A 20224-nucleotide genomic window follows, 5' to 3' on the forward strand; every position below is an offset into this window, starting at 1 on the left:
TCAGTTTTTAAGTTAAAAAACAACAAAACAAACCAGCAATCTCCCTTCTTTATTGAAAGGTCACTGTAATGCAATAGGACAGAGTAAGCAGTTGTGAAATTAAGCCCTCCAGAACCTGGTTGCAGCTTTGGAATGTGACCATTGTTGTGCAACGGAGTTTGTCACCATCATATGAAAAACCCATTGGGAAATAAATCTTTTGTTTACCTGCTCATCACAGATAACCATCGACTGATTCACATTCTGTAGTGTTTTACTAAGGTCTAAAACAATACCTGAATTGCAAACATGATCTTTTTCTTCAAACAACTCTATTCAAGCAATTTTGGAATAAGCTTCATACATCTGACATACAGAATGTTTTCTTTTTTTTTTTTGTCTTCCTCTTTAAAGAGAAGGTATGTCAACAGGTTCACAGCCTATTAAAAGCTTCTCAGTTCTTGCTACCTATTTTTACCTGCTTAAAAAAATACAATGATGATGCCGTGCTAGATATCCAGTGTAATATTAATCGTGCTGATGTCTCAAGCAGAGGCTTGACCTCTGCTCAGGAGGAACAAGCAGTAAAAGCAAATTAACCCACATGTAGAGACATCTGTATAAGCAGAAGTATGAGCACATTGTTCTAATTACAATCTTCATTCTCTGGAATTTTGGAGAATCTGAGGGCACATCTACATAAGTGGGTGTAAACAGAGCTCCTTCGCCCATTCCCTTGGGTGAACTGATGCAGACTAGTGCTGATTCAGAATTTGTATAGCCACATTTGCATGGCACTGAACCGGCTAGATGTAGAGACAACGCAGGCAGAGGAACTCAATATGTCTGCACATGTCTGTAGACACTCATCCTGACCTGCAGACTTTCCCCGATATACAGAGGACAACATAATAAAGATGATAATCAAATATCTCAATCAGGGAGCTAAAGAGATACTCCAAGTTTACATATACACTAAAAATATGGCTCCAGATTTAGATTCCTAAATGTGGATTTAGGAAATTAACTTTGTCATGTGCAGTGTTGCTGCAGAAAGTTAACTTTCAGTATCTTAAATTTCTCAGTTGGCACAGCTGATCTGAAATACACAAGCTAGTTATGCCTTAAAGTAGGAGTTTCTAACTTGCTTAATGAAAAGCATGTCTCTTCACTCCCATCATCTTTGGTGACTTGACTCCCCCAAGACTAAGGACTCTCATGACTTCGAAGATCTCTTCAATCGCAAACATCTGTGTGCAGTTGCTGGTCTGTAGTTCATCTCAGGGCAAATTTGTCCACTAATACTTCACAAAACCACCTGCCACCATAAGTATAAATGGCTTGCCATAGATTTTAAGCATGGAAAAAACAAAAAACAGAAGCAGTGAAATCTGCTAGACTAATGGCTTTTGAAAAAGAAAAGATTTTGGCAGCTGTTTAGAAATGAGCAATTTAACATTCAGTCTCTTCTTCTCAAAAGGTGACAGTGATTAACAGTCAGTCCAATGACGCTACTGGATGTTGTATGACTATGCTTGTGAATCAACCTCAGACAAACTGCAGCAAAAAGGGCTATTTTTAAGATTAAAGGCTCACAGGACAACCTTAGTCAGTAAGGTTGGTTTTATAAGGGCACAGTCACATAAAAAATAGTGCAGCAGACAAAGAACAACTTTTTCTGACCATCTGTAGCTCAGCTATGCAAGTACTACATTTAATGGCAAATTTGCTTAGTAATAACTATATTATTCAAAACTCATGGGGAATAAGAAATTACATCCTAAGCATCCCATCCATTACATATGAAAAAGAGTTCCTCAGGTTAGATGTACCTGATAAAATCAACGTGAAGGGTGGGGGAAAAAAAGCCTCCATTCTGCTGTTGAAAGCAGTGCTGAAACTGAATAGATCCACAGAACACAACTTGTTAGTCCAAAATTTCTATCACTTTTCTATTGACAACTCACAGACATATTGGTTCCTGTACCTCAAACACACTTCAAGACCTAGGAGATGAATGCAACAAGATGGACGTCCTCACAGCCTGTAGTGGTTAAGTGGATATGAATTCTTTCAGCACTGTGCATGATTTCCAGCTTTGCATAATGTGTCCTGTTTGTTCTATCATATGAAAATATTAAAGATAATCATCTTGGATTCATAACTGGAACAGAAAGTGATTTGAGAACTGAGAGTTTCATCTGTCATTTTAGGATGCACATGTAACAGGATGTTGGTTTCAGTTCAACAGAGTATTTCTTATGTATTTACGGCAAACCGTTAATACTTTGTAATGAAGTTGACATGCAGTGCTAGACTATCGTGCTCCTGTGTGCTTAATCTAGAGCTCAGCACATGGTCTTCTGATATGTCCTAAAGAGGAAGACTCCACGTCACCACCCTGCCCATACTCTCTGTGTCAATATGTGTGAATGTGTACACAGAAACACACGCATATGTGAGGGGAATAATTTGCTATAGTTTAACAGAGGCATTACTTACACGACGTGTACGGAGATGCCCAAGAGATATCATGCCTTAGGCAGCTTCAATCTTTCTGATGATCCTCAGAGCAGAAAAACCTCCTACACAGAGCTGTCTTTTAAAAGGCATAGTCTTACTCCTAACATAAATTCTCATGTCTATATTCTGCATAACATGTCTGGAGGTGTGGCTGAGGTACAGCCTATTCAGTAGCTGTGAAGAGATTGCTAAAGAGCATATACCATGAGTAACTACTGAAACCATTCTAATAACAGTGATTTGGGGGTCACTGTCGAAGAGGTAACACAGAAAAAAATGAAAACCCTATCCCACTTTACACTGTTTGATATAACACAATCATTTTTTTATTCTAGGTTTAGGAAAATAACATGCTCTCATTTTTTATATGATTGTTAGTCAGGAAAACTTAAAGAAAAACTATTTTAACCTTATTTTAGTTAAGTTTACTGAACAATTTTAAGTTTTAAACAGAAGAAGTCTCTTCAGTGCAGCTACGTCTGTACTTTTCTTCACAAATCTGTGTTGAAGTAATGTAGAATAGTGCACATCAGGAAATGCATAGGATGCCACTGTTAAGCTTACTTAATCATTCTCATTTCTCTCTCGAGTCATCATAATAAGATTTTTTTATAGAGAAACGACTTCAAGAGAAATTTTTGAAGTTGGTGTTCTAACAGATTAGGCAGAGAAAATGCTTTATCTTATAAAGATCCTGCAACAGCATGTATTATTAAATGTACAAATGAATCTACTGTACAGTCTCTATTTCCATCATCTGTAGTTAAAGGAAGAGATACATAGCAAGCTTTTTAACCGTACCCAGGTATGTGGGATTTTACTTTTGTAGATGTTTTGAACTTACTTACATTATTAGTATTTTAATTTGATTTGATGTACCTCCTTTAAACACATGCAGAAGGTTGTATGCTGATAGCATAAGATTTTTCTTCAATTATCATAGTAATATTTTTTTAAAGTAGAAAAAATTACAGAAAATATTAAAGGATTTTGTTATCTATTGTTCTAAGAAGTGGCTTTTAGTTAGAAATGACATTTAGCTAGAACCAAAATTCTAGCATACTGAAGAGTGATATTTGGCCCTGCCAGTGCATTTCAGGATATCATTACATGGTTGCCTCAGCAAGTTGCTTTTGGTTTCAGCCCTCTCTCATTACCCCTTCCCATCTGACTTAAATCAGCTGATCTTTTATAGGCATTCCCACAGTCAGCCAGCAAGCAAGCTACTCGCTGTCAGATACAAAGCACCATATTTAGGGTGTGCCTTTTAAATACAGAGGCCAATAGGAATACAGTTGCCTCGTTTTGTCTGCCCCTTCAGAGTTGACTGCCTTCCCCTCATAAAACCTTTGCCAACCAAAGAGAAAACGTTCTCAACCTACAGGCTTAGCTTTCCGATTCCACATATGCCTTTGCCGAAAATGCAAATAAATAAATAAAAAAAGAGATTGTAAAATGTTTAAAGTATATCTTACATAAACTGGAGAAAATGTAATTAACTTTTAACATCCATGCAATCATTTTGTTATTGCAGCTAAAAAATAATTCTCAGAATACAGCTCTTCTAGAACCTCCAAGAAAAATACTCTTTGTTTCACCATTTTCTGATTCATTCGACTTTGGAAGCAAAATAAACACATTGCTGTGTTTAATATTGTTGCACAAGAGAATTCACAAGAATGAAATGTGTTCAAAGTTCCTAGAAAAAAATGTAGCAATGCAGGCTGCCAACTTGTTCAATGTCAAGCTCTAGGCAGTATAGCAGGACTAGCAGTAAATGACTCATAGTGAGTCACGCTTTAGCTATTTTTGCTTTTAAAGTAATGCCAGGCGCTGTGTTAATATTCAACCCAGAGTAAATTTAGCAATGCAAGAAAACAAGTGTTTCCATGGTTGCTCCTTCACAATGTTTATGGTATATACACAGCCATTAGGCACAGGAATTAAGCCAAATGAAGAATATGGAAACGTTCCTCTTTCATTTACAACTGAATTTTGCTACATTGGGTTTCGTGACTCACTCAGCTACTAGATTTTCCAACTCTAACAAAAATGTAAAGCTATAGCTAGCACACCACCAACCGTACTGTTAGTGGTCAATAGCCACTACTTTCCTCCAAATTATGGCTTGTGCTGTGTACACAACTGAGCTGGAAGCATACTGGCATATCAGGAACCGTGCAGTCAAAAGCAAGTGTAAATGAACCAAACAGTTTATCAAGATGATGAAGTTACGTATATTTTTTTCAGGACAAAAAAGACTGACATGAAGGCCTCACTAGTGAAACTAAGTACATCAATCGCAAGTAACATGTTCTGTGACACTTCTAAGGAGGAGCTGGCAGGGAGGAAAGCTGAAGAGGAGCACTGAAGGGAGGAAGGAGGTTGTGGCATCATGTGAAAAGGGAAAGCAGCTGCAGAACAACGAGGAAGGATGCTGATTCAGGCTGGGGAGCAGCTGGGTAAAATGAGAGAAGTGGTAAAGAGTACGACAGAGCTGGAAAATATCTGTCCGTGACATAGCTGTGATGTGACAAAATCCATATGCAGGCATGATTTCACTGGAGCTATCTGCACAGCCGTGTTTTCTTAGGTGAGCAGGTATTTGTGAAATTGAGGAATACGAGCCCAACTATGTAGACATCTGACATGGCATAACAAAACTCTGCTGGAGAACAGGAAGGGAGAATTTAATCTGGGTTGTAGGGGAAAAAAAAAAAAACACACACACAAAAAAACCAAAGCAATGGATGCTGCAGCAAAGGTTAGGTGAATAGCTTACTTTGCCCACGCTAATAACAGAGCTGACAAATGATTACATATGATTGCTTGTTAAACTTTTTTGTTCACATTTTAATACAGTGATTTATTCATTAGTCTTAAATTGCAGTAATTACTATTTTTACTGTAGAGACTGATAAAGCAATCAGGAAGCTTTTACATTTTTTCCCCTCAAAGAAAACTCTCTTCTGCATGAAGTCATCTTCCATGCTGCAATAAGCATGGCTTTTTTTTCCCCTGTTTTCCTATCTGATTATAAACTAGCCACTTAGTTTATACTGGAAGTTTATAGATAGATTCTGATGAACAACCTTCCTGGAAAGACTTCTTTTGATTTCATTAAGTCTTGGATTGACCCATAAACTTTCAAATAGGGAGTGAGGGAGAATACTTAAGTCTGGGCCAGATCCAAAGAACTGAAGCAAACTACAGACTAACTAAAGTCCAAAATGATGAAAAATCCTGTTCAGTGGCCTCCTAACCCTGAAGGCATCTAACTCTGGTAAGCCCCTCCGAGCTTCTCCAGGGATCTGAAGTTCTGACTTCTGTACTTGCCCAGAGCTGACCCAGCCTGAGTAACAAGGAATACGTTGTTTGTCCTGCGACCTCTTTGGCTCCTGAAAGTAGGCACAGCTCCATCCAAGTGGAAGAAGAGAAAGTGGTGATGGAGATGTAGAGAACCCAGTTTCCCATTCCTTGCTGAGTGAGTTAACTACTGGAGCACACAGTCATGCACCCTCTTTGCACCCTTCCTAGCCCCCTTCCATTTCCAGCTGCACAGGGTGCAGATTTTGCTGCAGCTGAAGGGCTGAAGAGTGCCCTCTACAGATCAACCCACAGCCGAGGCGTTGCTTAAAAGCCTGTGTCAGATACAAGGTCCATCCCATCCAGAAGTCTTACTCTGATGATGAATAATAGCAAATCCCTATAGAGGGCATGAAGCAGGGAAAGCCTACAGCGATGCTTTCCTGGTATTCTTGTCCAGCCTCCGGTAATCTGATCAGGGGCATCTGGAGGATCCAGAGAGGAGCCAAAAGCGAACATCTTCCTTGTAAGGGATTTTTCTTACATGCTTATTTGTGAATTTATTTGCATCACTTCCTGGGCAACTGCTGAAGACACAATGCTATGATATAAAACATAAGCACTCTCACCATCACTCCACTAACTGCTTCTCTCCCTCATGAGGTATTTTTGGTGCCTGCTGAAACACCTGTTAAGCAACTTGCCTTTAATCCTGAGATCATTCACAGCAAGTCTGGTAACACAACAAATCTACATCCATATTTGAGATGATAAGACATGATAAACCTATCCACACTTGTAAAGTCAGATGCTGTATCTCAGAGAGCTAATAACAGCTGAAAGATGACAACTTAAACCACTCCTCAGTTGTGACAGAGCATCTGAATGCTCCAAGCCTGTTTTAGAGTAAGTGTAAATGCCATCGAAGGTGTTTGACTTCTTTGACTTTGTGCCAATGGTGACTGAAAGCAACATATATTAGGTTACCCCTAAGAGACAGTACACACAATTACCACTTCACCTCCCTGATAACATCAGTAATCGTTTGAGCGCCTTAAATTCCCAAATCCACAGATTAGAGCCATGGTCCATTTCCTCTCCAGCTACATAACACAAATATGTGCTCAATCTCACAGTAAAAGCCCTGATTCATTCCCTTTGCGTTACTTTATAGTTGGCACATTTTTAGTCATCTTATGCAATACTGTGATTGACGTACAGAGGTAAAGCACGCTATGCTGACAGAATAGATTCCTCACTGAACAAAGTTTTTCATGTAGATGTGCCCTAACCCTCCTTGTAGGAGCCAAGGCACTTAACTCTGGACTCTGGCATCCAGTCTGAGGTCCACAAACCTAAAAGATGGGTTCTGCAGTCCTTCAGCGCTTCTCTAGCTTTCTTCCTCCATTTCAGCTCAACTTATTTAACAGGTTTGGCGTAGTGTGAAGAAGATCTCCAGTACATTTAATGGCATAATATTCAAGTTGGAAAGAAATCATGCTTTACTGTGAGGTTATTGGTGCCTACAGCTTCTGAGAGGGAAATTTAACAATATGGATTTAAAAAATTATGGTAAGCAGCCAATGCACATGAACTGCTGATAAGGAATCAGAGGATGTTTATTAATCTTGCTGCACATTACTAGTTTGCATGTTACTGTATGTTGCAGGTATAAGTCAGGGAAATTCCCTTGATTTCAGAAGCTATACTGATGCTTACCAAACCAAGATCTAGCTCAACCTGCAGCTCTTTTGAAAGAGACACCAGAGCGCTACATGGCAAATAGTTTCAGGAACGATAAAAACACCAAGTGTTTTCCTTTCTCTGAACTGGGATACTCTTAAGTTACCATGCGGTGTGATATGCACTGATGGATTATTATTTAGTCAGCATTATCTCAGATCTACTTCCCTGTTCTTCCTCAAATGCTTTTTGTGCTGGCACTCAATCCAAATGCATTACTTGGAGTAAAGTTCTACTTGAAGGAGCATTTCCTTTAATCCCAGTGCATACTGGTGGCACAAAGTCCCACATATAAATGATTAAAATGAACATATAAGGTAAAAGGTAAAAGGGTGAAAAAGGGTAAAAGAGGTAAAAGGGTAAAAAAAGGGCAAAAGGGTAAAAGGATAAGAAAAACCCTACTGTCCCTCCAGGAGTAAGATAAATACTCAAGTAACAGAAAAAAATGAGTAAATAAAACAAAGTTCCCTACGTTTAAAGCTCCACTGAGTTTATTTTCCTCCTTCCTCCTCAATATCCTAACTTCAAAATGAGAACATGTCAACTGAAAAATCGTAAAACTGAGATGCTCTCCCTTTCCTCTTTCTTTGCTTTCTTCTCCTTGGGCTGTTCTTCACTTGTTTTCCTGTGATCACACTTGAAGTTTAAGCTGTAAGCTCATGGCACAAGAATGGAATTCCTCCATCCGCTATCTTTTAAATTTGTCTGAATAGCATGCAAAAGACATAATGGCAAGTAAAATTGTACTGAGCTGGTAGAGGCAGTCCTTGCATTTTCACTGCTCAGATTTTTACAAGAAAAATATACCATGAAAGAAATGAATGAAAACTCTTAGTGAAATCGTTCATGTTTTATTACCAGAAAGCAAATTTTCCATATGGTATAATCCCTCTATTGAAGTTTTCAGAATTTCAGATACAGGCAAGCTTTAGCATCTATCTCTATGCTTCTTACTCATCCAAAATCTATAAAACGCTTCTGATGAGTTCAAATATGGTCACAAGACATGAGATTTTATAAGTTTCCATGTTGCACAAATGGATTACCATAGAGTCAAGAAATACAGGAACTGACTGAATTGAACTAAACACCATTGAGGGAGAACATCTACATAAGCTCAGGCGCAGTGCTGGCACAAGTACAAATGAGCAAAAACTTGGTCAGACTTGCTTTGCCTGAAAATTTCTCACCATCTGAGCAAGGTTCTAAGGTTTTTCATCACTCTTTCAACAGAAGTAAAGGGGAAAAAATTAATGTATTTTAAGATAGCATTTTATTAGATAATGGGATTGACTGCAACATCAAGGGAACAGAATCAGCATCCAGAAGCTCCCTTCCTGACCTATATGTTCTTACAAACAGTAAAAATGCTATGCTGGTAGCCATCAATGTACTCATTTAAGAGAGAATTATCCCATGACAGTAACAATAAATTACCTAAAGTATTATCCCTAAGTGTATAATAATAATAAAAAATTATTTCTATGAACACACCATTTCCTTTCTAGATTTTATATACTCAGTGCTAATCTGAAAGCCAGGCTGATATAAAAGCAAGAATTATATCTTGCAAAGACTTTTGCAATTGAATAAAATGTAGATCTTTTAAAAATACATGTATAGATCAGATGAGTGACACAGAAAGAGATAAAGAGTTTACCCTCAAGTATTCACTGATTGGAAGGGCAGATATTTATAACAAGAGAGACCTACATCTGATGCTCTTTCTGATTTAGACACCTCCCTCAGCTGAGTGCCTTTACCACAGGGCTAAAGGATCGGTTTCTCTCAGTATTTCCTTCTGCAGTTGTTTCCATTTTTATATATAGTTAAACACACACTGAACAGACAGAGACGGAGACTGATTCCAGACCTACAGGTCAATCACCTAGCAGGCCCAGAGTCAGCCACGTTCTGATTTTAAATTGCTGAGACTATAGGAGTCTCCTATGCTCCAGGTTACTCACAATGGAGAAGGGCTGTTTGAGGGGGTGGGTTGATTCCTCTTTCATTTTAACTATGAATTCCACGTCAGAGTTCTAAATGCCAAAGCAAGAACCTTCTTATTTTGATTAATCACATCAAAAAGGCAACCATTTCATCCAAGAAACCTTCACCAGATCCATTGGCAATTGATGTTCTTCATTAATCCACTAACAGAATTATTGTTAATGCAAGCTTCTGCCTGTTATCCTATCAACGTTGCTAATTTTTGAGCCGGAAAAATTGTCCCAGATTGCAAAAGAAAAGTTCTGATGGTTTCATTCATTCTAGAGTTGGTCCTTCTTTGCAAATTAGCAAGGACACCAGCTTTCCAATAACTCTGTGAAACAGGGGGTTTGCCTGTCAGACATAATCAGCACCACTTTAACTCATTCAGTTTCATTCCCAGGCCCTGATCTCCTAATCCTTCAAAACTACAGTGGGCTAGCTCACTCCTGAGCAAGCCAACTAGTTCCTCCAGAAAATATCCAGACAGGACAGTCCCCAAAGGACAAAGCCATGCCAAGTTTCTCTCTCAGGGTAGTCCTTTACCCCTACCCAAAAATCAGATCTCATTCACACAAATGCCTCTAAACATATTCACGTCACTCCTCAGGGGCCGCAACTTGCTCCCTCAGCATCATGCCATGGAAACATTACTCTGGCAGACTAAAACACAGTAATGTTATTATTTCCAGCTCTTTGAACTGAAAAAATCACAAAAAATAATAATGATGTTCTAGGGACACAGGAGTGCCGCAGGAGAAGCAGGGCAATTGAGTGTTTTGCAGTGCAGAGTGGACATGGCTACTTTGCTCTATAGGGTACTAGCCCAGAGCAGCATGGATATGAGCCAGTCCACATTCATTAGTCTCTCCCTGAACAGCCCACAAACACAATATATACATAGCTGAATTTCAGACATAGGTATAAGGTTCAGACCCACAAAGATTTTAGGCACCTAACTCCCAGTGATCTAATCTGAACCTAAATGACTTGATCTAATACAAGAAGACTGTAAAAAAGCAAACTAAACCGAGGTCTCCTAAACCGCAAGCGACCTTCCTAAGTCCTAGATCATCTTTCATTTCTTTACTAGTCTCTCTATAAGGAATTTTACATAAATGAAAAGTGCATATCCCACACGCACCACTGAACTGTCATAACACCAATCCCACTTTCAGTTAGAATTTTCAACTTTTGTTCTGAAGTTGTTTTCCCATAATTAGTCAGCCAAGGGATTTTAAATTATTATTTTATATTAAAAAATACAAAGAAAAGTACACTGATGTTATTTTTCAGCTGATCCTCTGCCAACACATCTAAGTATAAAGATGAAAATAGACCATAAAAGAGGTTAGGTACTACTGAAGAGAAACTCAGATCTGTAAATCAGTTATGTGACTCTGCATAAGTAACTTCAGCTATTTACTCAAGTTTCACCTCTGTTATATGGTGAGGAATAAAATTAACTTGCCTACCTCAGTGTGATGTTGTGAGGATTAATTGGATGAAACTTGTCAAGCATTATACTACACAGTGTCCTGTTGCAGCTTGTTTTCTTATCCTATTAAAAGCAAATCAAAGACTTTAGTCTTTCCTGGAATCTCCAGATGGACTGTTTTATGACTTTAAAAAGAATTCTTTTCACAGTGTCATTTTTTCTATCTCAAACTGCATCTAAACCAACACTGTTTTACATCATTATCTCTCAGCAAATGCATGGCTTAAAATACATGTATCAACAGGGCATAATGGTGTCTACTTGAACATTAAATGTTAAATTTAAAAACTTCTCCTTTGCAAATATTTGCTTATTGATAATGACTATGAATCTCTCCTAGCAGAATGTTAAATCGTGATACGTACATTCTCCTTTCAAAACCTCTGAGACTTTTTTTCTTCAGTGGAGAAGGCAAGGATGAGGCAACTGCAGTGCTGCTACCTTCCAAACTACATTACAATGACTGGTTTCCTATGACAAAAAGTTGCCTAAACTACTATTGCGTCTCAAAATTATTTGTTCCCTATCAAAAAAATATTATCTTTATTACATTCGCCAAATTCACTCCTTAAATTGGTTGGCATAACCAGCAATATTGTCATTCACTCAAATGTTAGCACTTTCTACAAAATGACTACTGAAGCATGCATCTGCTGGGTGTTCGTACAGACCGTAGTTATCAAGGATTCCAAAGTGCATGGTATCAGCTGCTATAAAAGGGCTATGAAACCTGTCATCCTTTGTGCACTGAATGTGAAACTAAATAACCTTCAGCAAATACAGCAGTGGCAGCTAGGGTCACAGGAGTAGAGATTACACCTTCTGGCTGCCTCTTTTCACAGAGTATCAGAAACTTAAACTGATACACAGGGATTAAAGACAGCTCTTACTTTCATTTTGTGAAGGCAAAATTCTCATACTCAGTGCCAGAAGATGCCTTTGATATATATATACTGGCATGAAATAAAAAGACTTGGTAATACAACTTTAAACAGAAGGTGGGATTTTAAATTTACAGAAGATACAAAATGCAAAGTTACAATTCCTGCAGTAACCATGTCTGAGTTCCTATGGGCTCAGCCCTGCAAGGTGCTGTACTGCGGTTACACTCCCGTGAGGAAGTGAAACATGCCAGCAATCTCACTCATTTCAAAGGATCTACTCATGCAATTTAATTTAAGCAACTTGCTTAACATTTCACTTAATCAAAAGGAGACCACTAGGCACTTTGCAGGTCCGGGACCCTTACGTGTAAGGAGAGCGTCAGTCATGTAGGGTTAAGGTCACAAAAAATTTTCCTTGCAAACCGCACATGCAATTAATTAGAACTTTCTGATATTACCAGATTTAGTGAGTATCCTTCCAAGTGCTCAATTATTTGGAAAAGACAATGTAGTCACTTTGGGGTACAAGAAATGGTTAAAAAAATTACAAAAAAAAAATTAATCAACACTACTACTGCTTATATTCTAAGCAGGTTTGAGTAGAAAAATGAAAACGTTTTCCATTAAAAATAAGAAGTGGGAACTTAGGAATGTAAGATAGTTCTGAAAACAGATTTCAGAAAAATCACTTGCTGTTCACATAAAACCTGTCTGACAGTGTTTTGACACATATCATCAGAGGTGGAGATTTTGCATCATTTCGCACAAATTCCAGCTAAAGTAGCTGCATAATAAAGGCTCACAGATTGAGGGAAAATGCCCACAAACCGTCTGAAAGATGAGCAGAACAGAAATTGCTCTGAAGCATGATATCATCCTTACTGCCACAGAGATGCACTTTCCCAATTTAATTTCTGCACCTTAGCTGCTGCTGAAGTTCAACGCTAAGAAGGTCTCCTTCCTGCAGGACCGCCTAGAGAAGAGGACAATCTGAAGGCGATACAGCGCCTTTCTCCTCCCTGCAGCTCCCTTTCATCACTGTGGCAGCAAATATCAAGAGAGAAAACGTATTAGCTTTCTTAACTTTCCGTTAAAATAAGGTTATATTTAACTGCTTCACACACTGCACCGTACCTAAAAACTTTGTGTCAAGAAAGTCTTTCTTCTTCAAATCCTAGTTAATTTCTAAGCAGCAAGACAACATGAGAATATAATGTTTTCTTGTTCTGCTATTCTAGAATAGAAATGTCAAACTCTGCATAAAAGAGATGACATGATTAATGGTAACTCATCATGGAAGGCAAATCATTTTAGCATCTACCCCATCTGCTCCTTTAAGATAGAAAAGGCTGGGACAAAAGAGAACTCCAGGAAAGCTCCTCTGAGAAAACTTGGCTGGAGTTTTGGTATTTTATCTGATTTAGCAATAAAACCAAATCCCAGGAAAGAGCTAAAAATTGGACTGTACTTTATATGTGTGCTTGAAACAGGCCAGGAGTTATGCACTAAGTTGTGCCTAAACCTGGCAAGACTAATAGCTGAAAACAAAATATTAACCAGGTAGCTGTTGATGAAGTTATTGATATATGTAACTCACACCAAGTAGTTCTCAAGTGTGTCCCAAAATTTGCAGACACGTTATAATACGCTGCATTATGGGACCTGTATTGTAGGACTCGTGCTTTTGAAACCACAACTCATACAGGAGAGGCTAAAGAATACACAGATGACTTGACTTAAGCATGGCTGCTGAATACTTCACGGGGTGACCTTAACGTTCTCCTTATAAAACAAAAATAAACCAAGATGTACACAGAGCGTGCTATAAGGTAAATCACCTGGTTATTGAAACTAGTAGATGCCTTCTACAGATTTCATGAATCTTCAGTTCAGCTGGTATTGCAACCCCGCAATTCCTGCCTCTGAGCCCACTCTTTCTCTACAGAAACACTACTTTCTACGTGGCATGTGTGATATTTTAGATAATATCGACAGTGCTCAATTATACCTGTCGGCATACTCATTTACTATGTAGAGCCCAACAATGAGAAGAGGTTTTTTGTACCAGATGGAGTACACGCATCAGTTTAGCCTCTCACAAAGATGTTAAGACCAGAGGCCCTGATCTTATAAGAATGTGGGTATCTGTCATTTTTAAGCTTGTGAATAAATTTGTGCTATTCAATTCTGTGGGTCTTTTTAAAGGCTAGCTATGAGTGAGGAAAACACAGAAAAGGAGAGAGGGAGGATAAGGGTAATGGCAAGATCACATAACTACAATAAATAGAGAAACTGGACAGTCTTATTGGTTCCAGGTCCCTGTATCATATAGAAGGAAATTTACATATGCAAATATAAACAGACTCCACTGATCTTCAGTCACCCATTATTACTCAAGAATTTCTGGGAGCCTTCCTGGTAAAAGAGCCTTTCGAAGAGGAAAGTAAAGTAGGAAAGTGACTTTATGGTGGATCAACAGATTATTTAGGCAGAAGAGATAACACTGATGCAAGTTTAAGGCAGCAGAATTGTGCTTGCTTTGAAAGATTTAACTTCGAATTTTGCACCTCTTTCCTATCTGCAGACCTGAGGTGGCATTTTGTTATCCATTTCAAAAGGAGGTGGGCTGAACCAGACTGTTTATTTGAATACACAATCATTATACTGCATCCAAGACTATGAAAGCTAACTAACGATTTTCCATTCAACCTTTTAAATTGCAATAAATGCTGCAATAGGAGCAAATGTGATGGATTTACCTCATCAAAAACATCACGAGTTCTACAAAACCTAGCTGACCCAGCTGATCAATAGTCCATGTACTGATCACAGCAGTGCATCCAACATCATCATGCATTTCGTTTTGGGCACAGTCTGACTTCCATGCACAACCAAGACAAAAGTCCAAGTGGCTAATAAGACAAATTCAGATTTCAGGCAGTAGTAGCAGAATGACATCCTCTTTTTTTTTTTTTTTTTTTTTTTTTTTTTAGAATAACTCTTATTGTGCTTATTTAATTTGTTTTTTTTTTTCCAACAGGTCTGCCAGTTAGAACTCAGTCCCATAGCCTGAGCTGAACATATTACTAGGGCATACACCCCTTCCTCAGGCAATTACAGGGTGAAAAGTAAATCCAAAGTCAGTTATCAAGATTTTATCTTCTCAGTTACAAACACCTGGAAATAAGGAATTACAACATAATGGTGGGGCAGTAATAATTTTATGGTTATGTAGGGAGTGAAAATTACACTGTTCTGTGGTCTGCAACTTAGTATTTTCATTCTTAGAGTAGTGCCAAGAGCCTATTAAACTCAGACATCAGTGCTAATATTCAAATCCAAAATCTTAAAAACCATAAAGATGGGAAACAAATATATTAAGCCCTCAAGCTCTAATCCTAGGGAGTCTTGAGATATCAGATCCAAAATTCACCTTGTCAAGCATGTCCTTACACTTCATAAATCTCTGTGGGGAAGTAATCCAAAGTCCAGTTAAGTCAGCGGGAAAATTCTTTCTGCTAGTTTCAGCGGGTTTTGGATAGGGCTTCAAAAAAACAAAACTCAAGGAGAGCTACAAGAGAGCATCCAGAATACCATTTTCCAATGGTATAAATCATTAATCTATGACTCCTGAAGTTCCTGAGATACCAGTTTATGTTGAAATCAAAATGTAGAGCGGGAGGGAATAGGTACAGGGGTCAAGGGACAGCAAGCAGAATAATATGATTTCAAAACATAATCATGATTGGGGAAGAACAGCACAAACAGTGTTAGACCCCATGAACTTTCCCGGCAATAGTAATCACAGTGATACTTTAATGGCTGCTATATGTGCAGGGCAATAAAAGCATACAATTTTGTTGTGTGGCATAAATACTAGAACTGTTCACTCTCCGACTTTTCTGGTAATTCAAGCACAAATAGCTTAAAATTTTAACACTTGATACATCACGTGAACTAAGAAAAACAGATTTTAATAAGTTGCAGTGTTACATTGTGCATGCATACAAGCTGTAAACCTGAGAACAAGCACAGTAAGCATTTTCCAACAATATAGTTCTACGATTAAAGCAAAGGTCTTCTTGGAGTTGCAACACATCCTAAGTTGTGAAACAGGAGCAATTTGTTTAAGTGACAAATGAAAACAGCTTACCTAATCCTTTTAGAAGATCCTATCAATTAAGAAAAAAAATGAAAAAGTCTTCAAATGAAAGAGCCCACCTTACAAAAAAAAGTGAAGCAAGATTTCCATGATATTTCTATCCAAACACAGCAGGAACTATGGGAGTCTAAATAAAACTACCAAGGTAATTACACTGGCTTTTTTTCTACACAGATATCAATTTAAATAAGTTTTTAAATACGAACACTCACCTCAGTTTGAGCCATAACTGGCAGTTGTATATTTTAGGGCAGTTAGCCACCATTTAGCATTCAAAGAATCTATTTTTTTTAAATAAACTTACATTGTTTTCTCATCTCTTTAAGTTGATCCTTAAAATACACATATTTTTCATTCCTTTGCAAATCTGAGTCACTGTTCTTGCTCTCCAGTGCAGTAAATTTTTCTTTTACTAAATATTTTAGATCTGGTATATTTTCTGGTTTTTCTCGTTTTATCTGTAAGGAATAAGAAATAGAATGTTATTTATTATGACACATATTTTAATACAAAGCAAAAGACATCAAGCAAAAATTCATAAGCATAATCTCAGTTTCTTTTGACTCCAGTTGAGTTTCCTGCTCTGAAACCATAACCTCCAGGTTATTATTTATTCCAGCAAAAGTAACTATAAAATGTAGTGTTTCAGTGTCATTTAACTCAGTTGCTGTATACAGGGTATTTTTCACACTACCAATAAGGAAAACTGAACCTCTGCAGTCAAACTTACTTCCGTGAGTGGTAAAGGTCAACATGTTAACAACAACCAGCATAATACTGAACGTGAATGAAATCAAATATGACTCTGTCCAAAAAAGTGAGATGAATGAAAAATAACTTTTCTAAGACTTTTCAAAACCTCTACTCTCTCACCATTTCTGAATCAGCTTTTCAGAAGCCTATAATGTACATGGATGATTAGTGTGATAACACCACCAAAAGCAGTACAGAAAGCTAATGTAAAAGGAAACCACTTCAATTTACTTGTCCTGTGTGAACAAGAAGCATTATGCCATACAGGCAGGCAAAACCACAGTTTCTTGAAAAGCACTTGCTTACAGTAATTGTATCTGGAGTGATCTGAAGAATAAATGACTGGAAATAAAAGGGAAGTCACCACATAGGCAATATTGAGCTACTCCAAGAATGCTAAAAGCACTTTGGGAACCCCAAAAAACAATAATTAGAGTTTTTCCTTCTGTTTCTCAAGCCAGCATTAAATTCTAGGGAACTGTACCTTTGACAAGTCTTCATAAGAATTAGCTTACAGGTGGTGGGCTGGGGACTGTGCTGTGCAATGATGATCAGCAACAGCACAAACTCTGAAAGAAGGTGGACATCTGTCAAATCATAGAATCATAGAATCATAGAATCATAGAATCATAGAATGGTTCGGGTTGGAAGGGACCTTAAAGACCATCTACTTCCAACTGCACTGCCATGGGCAGGGACACCTTCCACTAGACCAGGGTGCTCAAAGCCCCATCCAGCCTGGCCTTGAACACTTCCAGGGATGGGGCATCCACAACTTCTCTGGGCAACCTGTTCCAGTGCCTCACCACCCTCAGAGTGAAGAAGTTCTTCCTTATACCTAATCTAAATCTTCCCTCTTTCAGTTTAAAGCCATTACCCCTTGTCCTATCCCTACATGCCCTTGTAAAAAGTCCCTCTCCAGCTTTCCTGTAGGCCCCTTTAGGTCCTTAATGCTAAGCATTTTCCAAACCCGACAAAGGTTATTTCTAACCTAGCCTATCCCAAACATACGGCAAAACATGCCAACCTGAAAAACAGGAGGAAAGCACCATTTCTGCTGAGCCACTCTTCCCCGACCACACACATTAAAGTCTGCCACTCACCAGACCACTGTACTATTCATTGTCAAAGACAGGAAAAGAGCCTACTGAGAAAGAAATGCTCCACTTCTTCAAATTGTTTAAAGCTTCCAGAGTTTACAGAGACGTTGGAAATCCTACAGAATGTATTTTATTTCAGGAGCCAGAGAAATAATAAATGTTCATGTAAAAATGGACTTTGCAGATATATAAAATGCTACATAGCCAAGAAAACTTTACTTTCCTTTTAATCAAAGCAAAGCAATCCAGAGAACAATTATTTCTTCCAAGAGCAAAGCCAGTTTGGCACATTTACTTTAGGCAGATGCGAGTTGTGGCAAGAAAATAAGAAAAAAACATACACTGCCAGGTGATAGCATGCAGTTTTCAGAGGCACCTGGAGATAAAAGATCACCTACCACAATATCCAGCTGTGAATGGGAAAGACTCAGGAATACCTTGGTACCAAAGGAGCACAGTCACTACAAAAGACCAACAGCAGGTCGTCGCAGATGCTCACACTGCTGCATAAAGCCAAACAGTAGCACATAGTCCTCATCCTATGAAACTGGACAAAAGGAGCAAAGGAAAACAGAACATCCTGTGCCCAGGGCAATGGGGGCAATCATATGCACTCAAATGATTTGCCTGTGTCAGCGTCACAGCAAACTGCTGCAAAAGAAGGCCTATCACTACCAAAACCAACATTGTTCAGTACTCAGCTGGAGAAGAAACTTGGCCATCAGGTGTATGCAAGCACAAGAAAGCAGTTACTAAATCAAAATACATTTAAAATCCAACACATATTATAATTATTTGATTTGGACAACATGTAGTGCAAACATACTCCTTTCTGCAACAACTCCATCAGGCTGCTTTTAAGGACATTCTCTCTTTAACATTAAAAAAATGTATAAACACAGGACCACACTCACAAGCATAGCCCAAATAACAACCCATCACTAAGGCCTGCCCCCATCACAAATGAGGGCACTATGGCCAGATACCATAGAGAAGATCCAGCTGTGTATAATAAAAAAAAAAAAAACCAAGTGCTTCTAAGTTGCTGATACTCACACGAGAGTAAAAGAAATGATGTGGACATTCATTACAGACATCCATCTGTAGCAAAGACAATGACAATAATCTTTTCCTCTCCACAGGGACTATGTTACACATTGATATAGTTACATCAGGCTCTTTTTATCTTTTTCTTGACTCATGGAAGATTTGAGTACAGAAATTCACCAACGTAGCATCTGCAATCATACCCTCAGAGTGAGAGGTGAAGAGAAGGGCACAGCCAATGTTAGTTCAAACAGTGGCTCTCTCAACTCCAACTTCCAGAATTAAAGGACTTTACACATGTAAGCAGAAAAACAGCAGGAACTGTAACATATTGTTATGTTAGCAAAAAGGACAGATGTTTGAGAAACTGCATTATATGCACACAAATAAGCTTTGCCCCTGCCACTGTGGAGCTACAAAAATTTGCATGTAGACATCTGTACTAACCTCAAGAGAACAATTATCCAAAACCCTCCCTTGGCTAGATAACTATAATCCCATGGCTTGCTGCCATACATCTAACAAAGTAAGAGCTATTTTCCCAATAGCAGCTATTTTCCCAATAGCAATACATTACATTGTGAGGATAGTCCAGCAATGCAGTACATATGACATAGGCTCAGACAACCATCTAATATAGAAACCTAAAGAGTCACATGAGAGAGATGCTCAAAGAATGCTCTTTCCTGTAGTTTAACTTCTTTCGCATTTACAATTTAAATTCAGTTTCTGTTCACCTCCAGATGATTGCTTTCATTAAAATTATTAGTACAGACACCATCCCTGACCACACTCAATACTGTACCATCACGTATGCTATTACTGAAATGCCAGGCAGACCTTCTGGAAGGTCAACATGTCACAGGTGAATAATAAGGCATGTCCACCCACTATAATAACAGGTAAATACATTTGCTGTGCACAATCAATTTCTCTTTGGTGCTGCATATGCTATTGCATGAAGAGGGTTGAGAATGGTCTAACCCAACAACATAAATGAAAATAAATGAAAGAAAATGTGACATCAGTCTTAGTTCCTCATGGTGGGACAGAATTGCAACATCTTATATACTGCATCAGCACAACACCCTTACAGGTACATTACAGTTTTCTTTAGTTCTCACCACCCACTCCTACTCTACAGATTCATGGTGGCTGTAGTGATGATGAGATCAGCATAACAAAATGTATGAGGACAATACAAACATAGGATATGGCTAAGGGACAGGGCAAAATTATC

General features: G+C 38.3%; 1 protein-coding gene across 3 annotated transcripts in view; it reads right to left on the minus strand.

Annotated features, from left to right (window-relative positions):
- The window catches only part of NSMCE2 (NSE2 (MMS21) homolog, SMC5-SMC6 complex SUMO ligase), a 137184-nt gene that overhangs the window by 57549 nt on the left and 59411 nt on the right, over positions 1-20224 (minus strand). For all 3 annotated transcript variants that reach the window (XM_082312196.1, XM_082312195.1, XM_082312197.1), the window contains one exon: positions 16389-16542. In XM_082312196.1, coding sequence (XP_082168322.1) covers positions 16389-16542 — 154 coding nt within the window. The remainder of the gene's footprint in view (positions 1-16388; positions 16543-20224) is intronic.

Source organism: Platalea leucorodia, assembly GCF_965183815.1.
Source record: "Platalea leucorodia genome assembly, chromosome: 1".
Taxonomy (NCBI): domain Eukaryota; kingdom Metazoa; phylum Chordata; class Aves; order Pelecaniformes; family Threskiornithidae; genus Platalea; species Platalea leucorodia.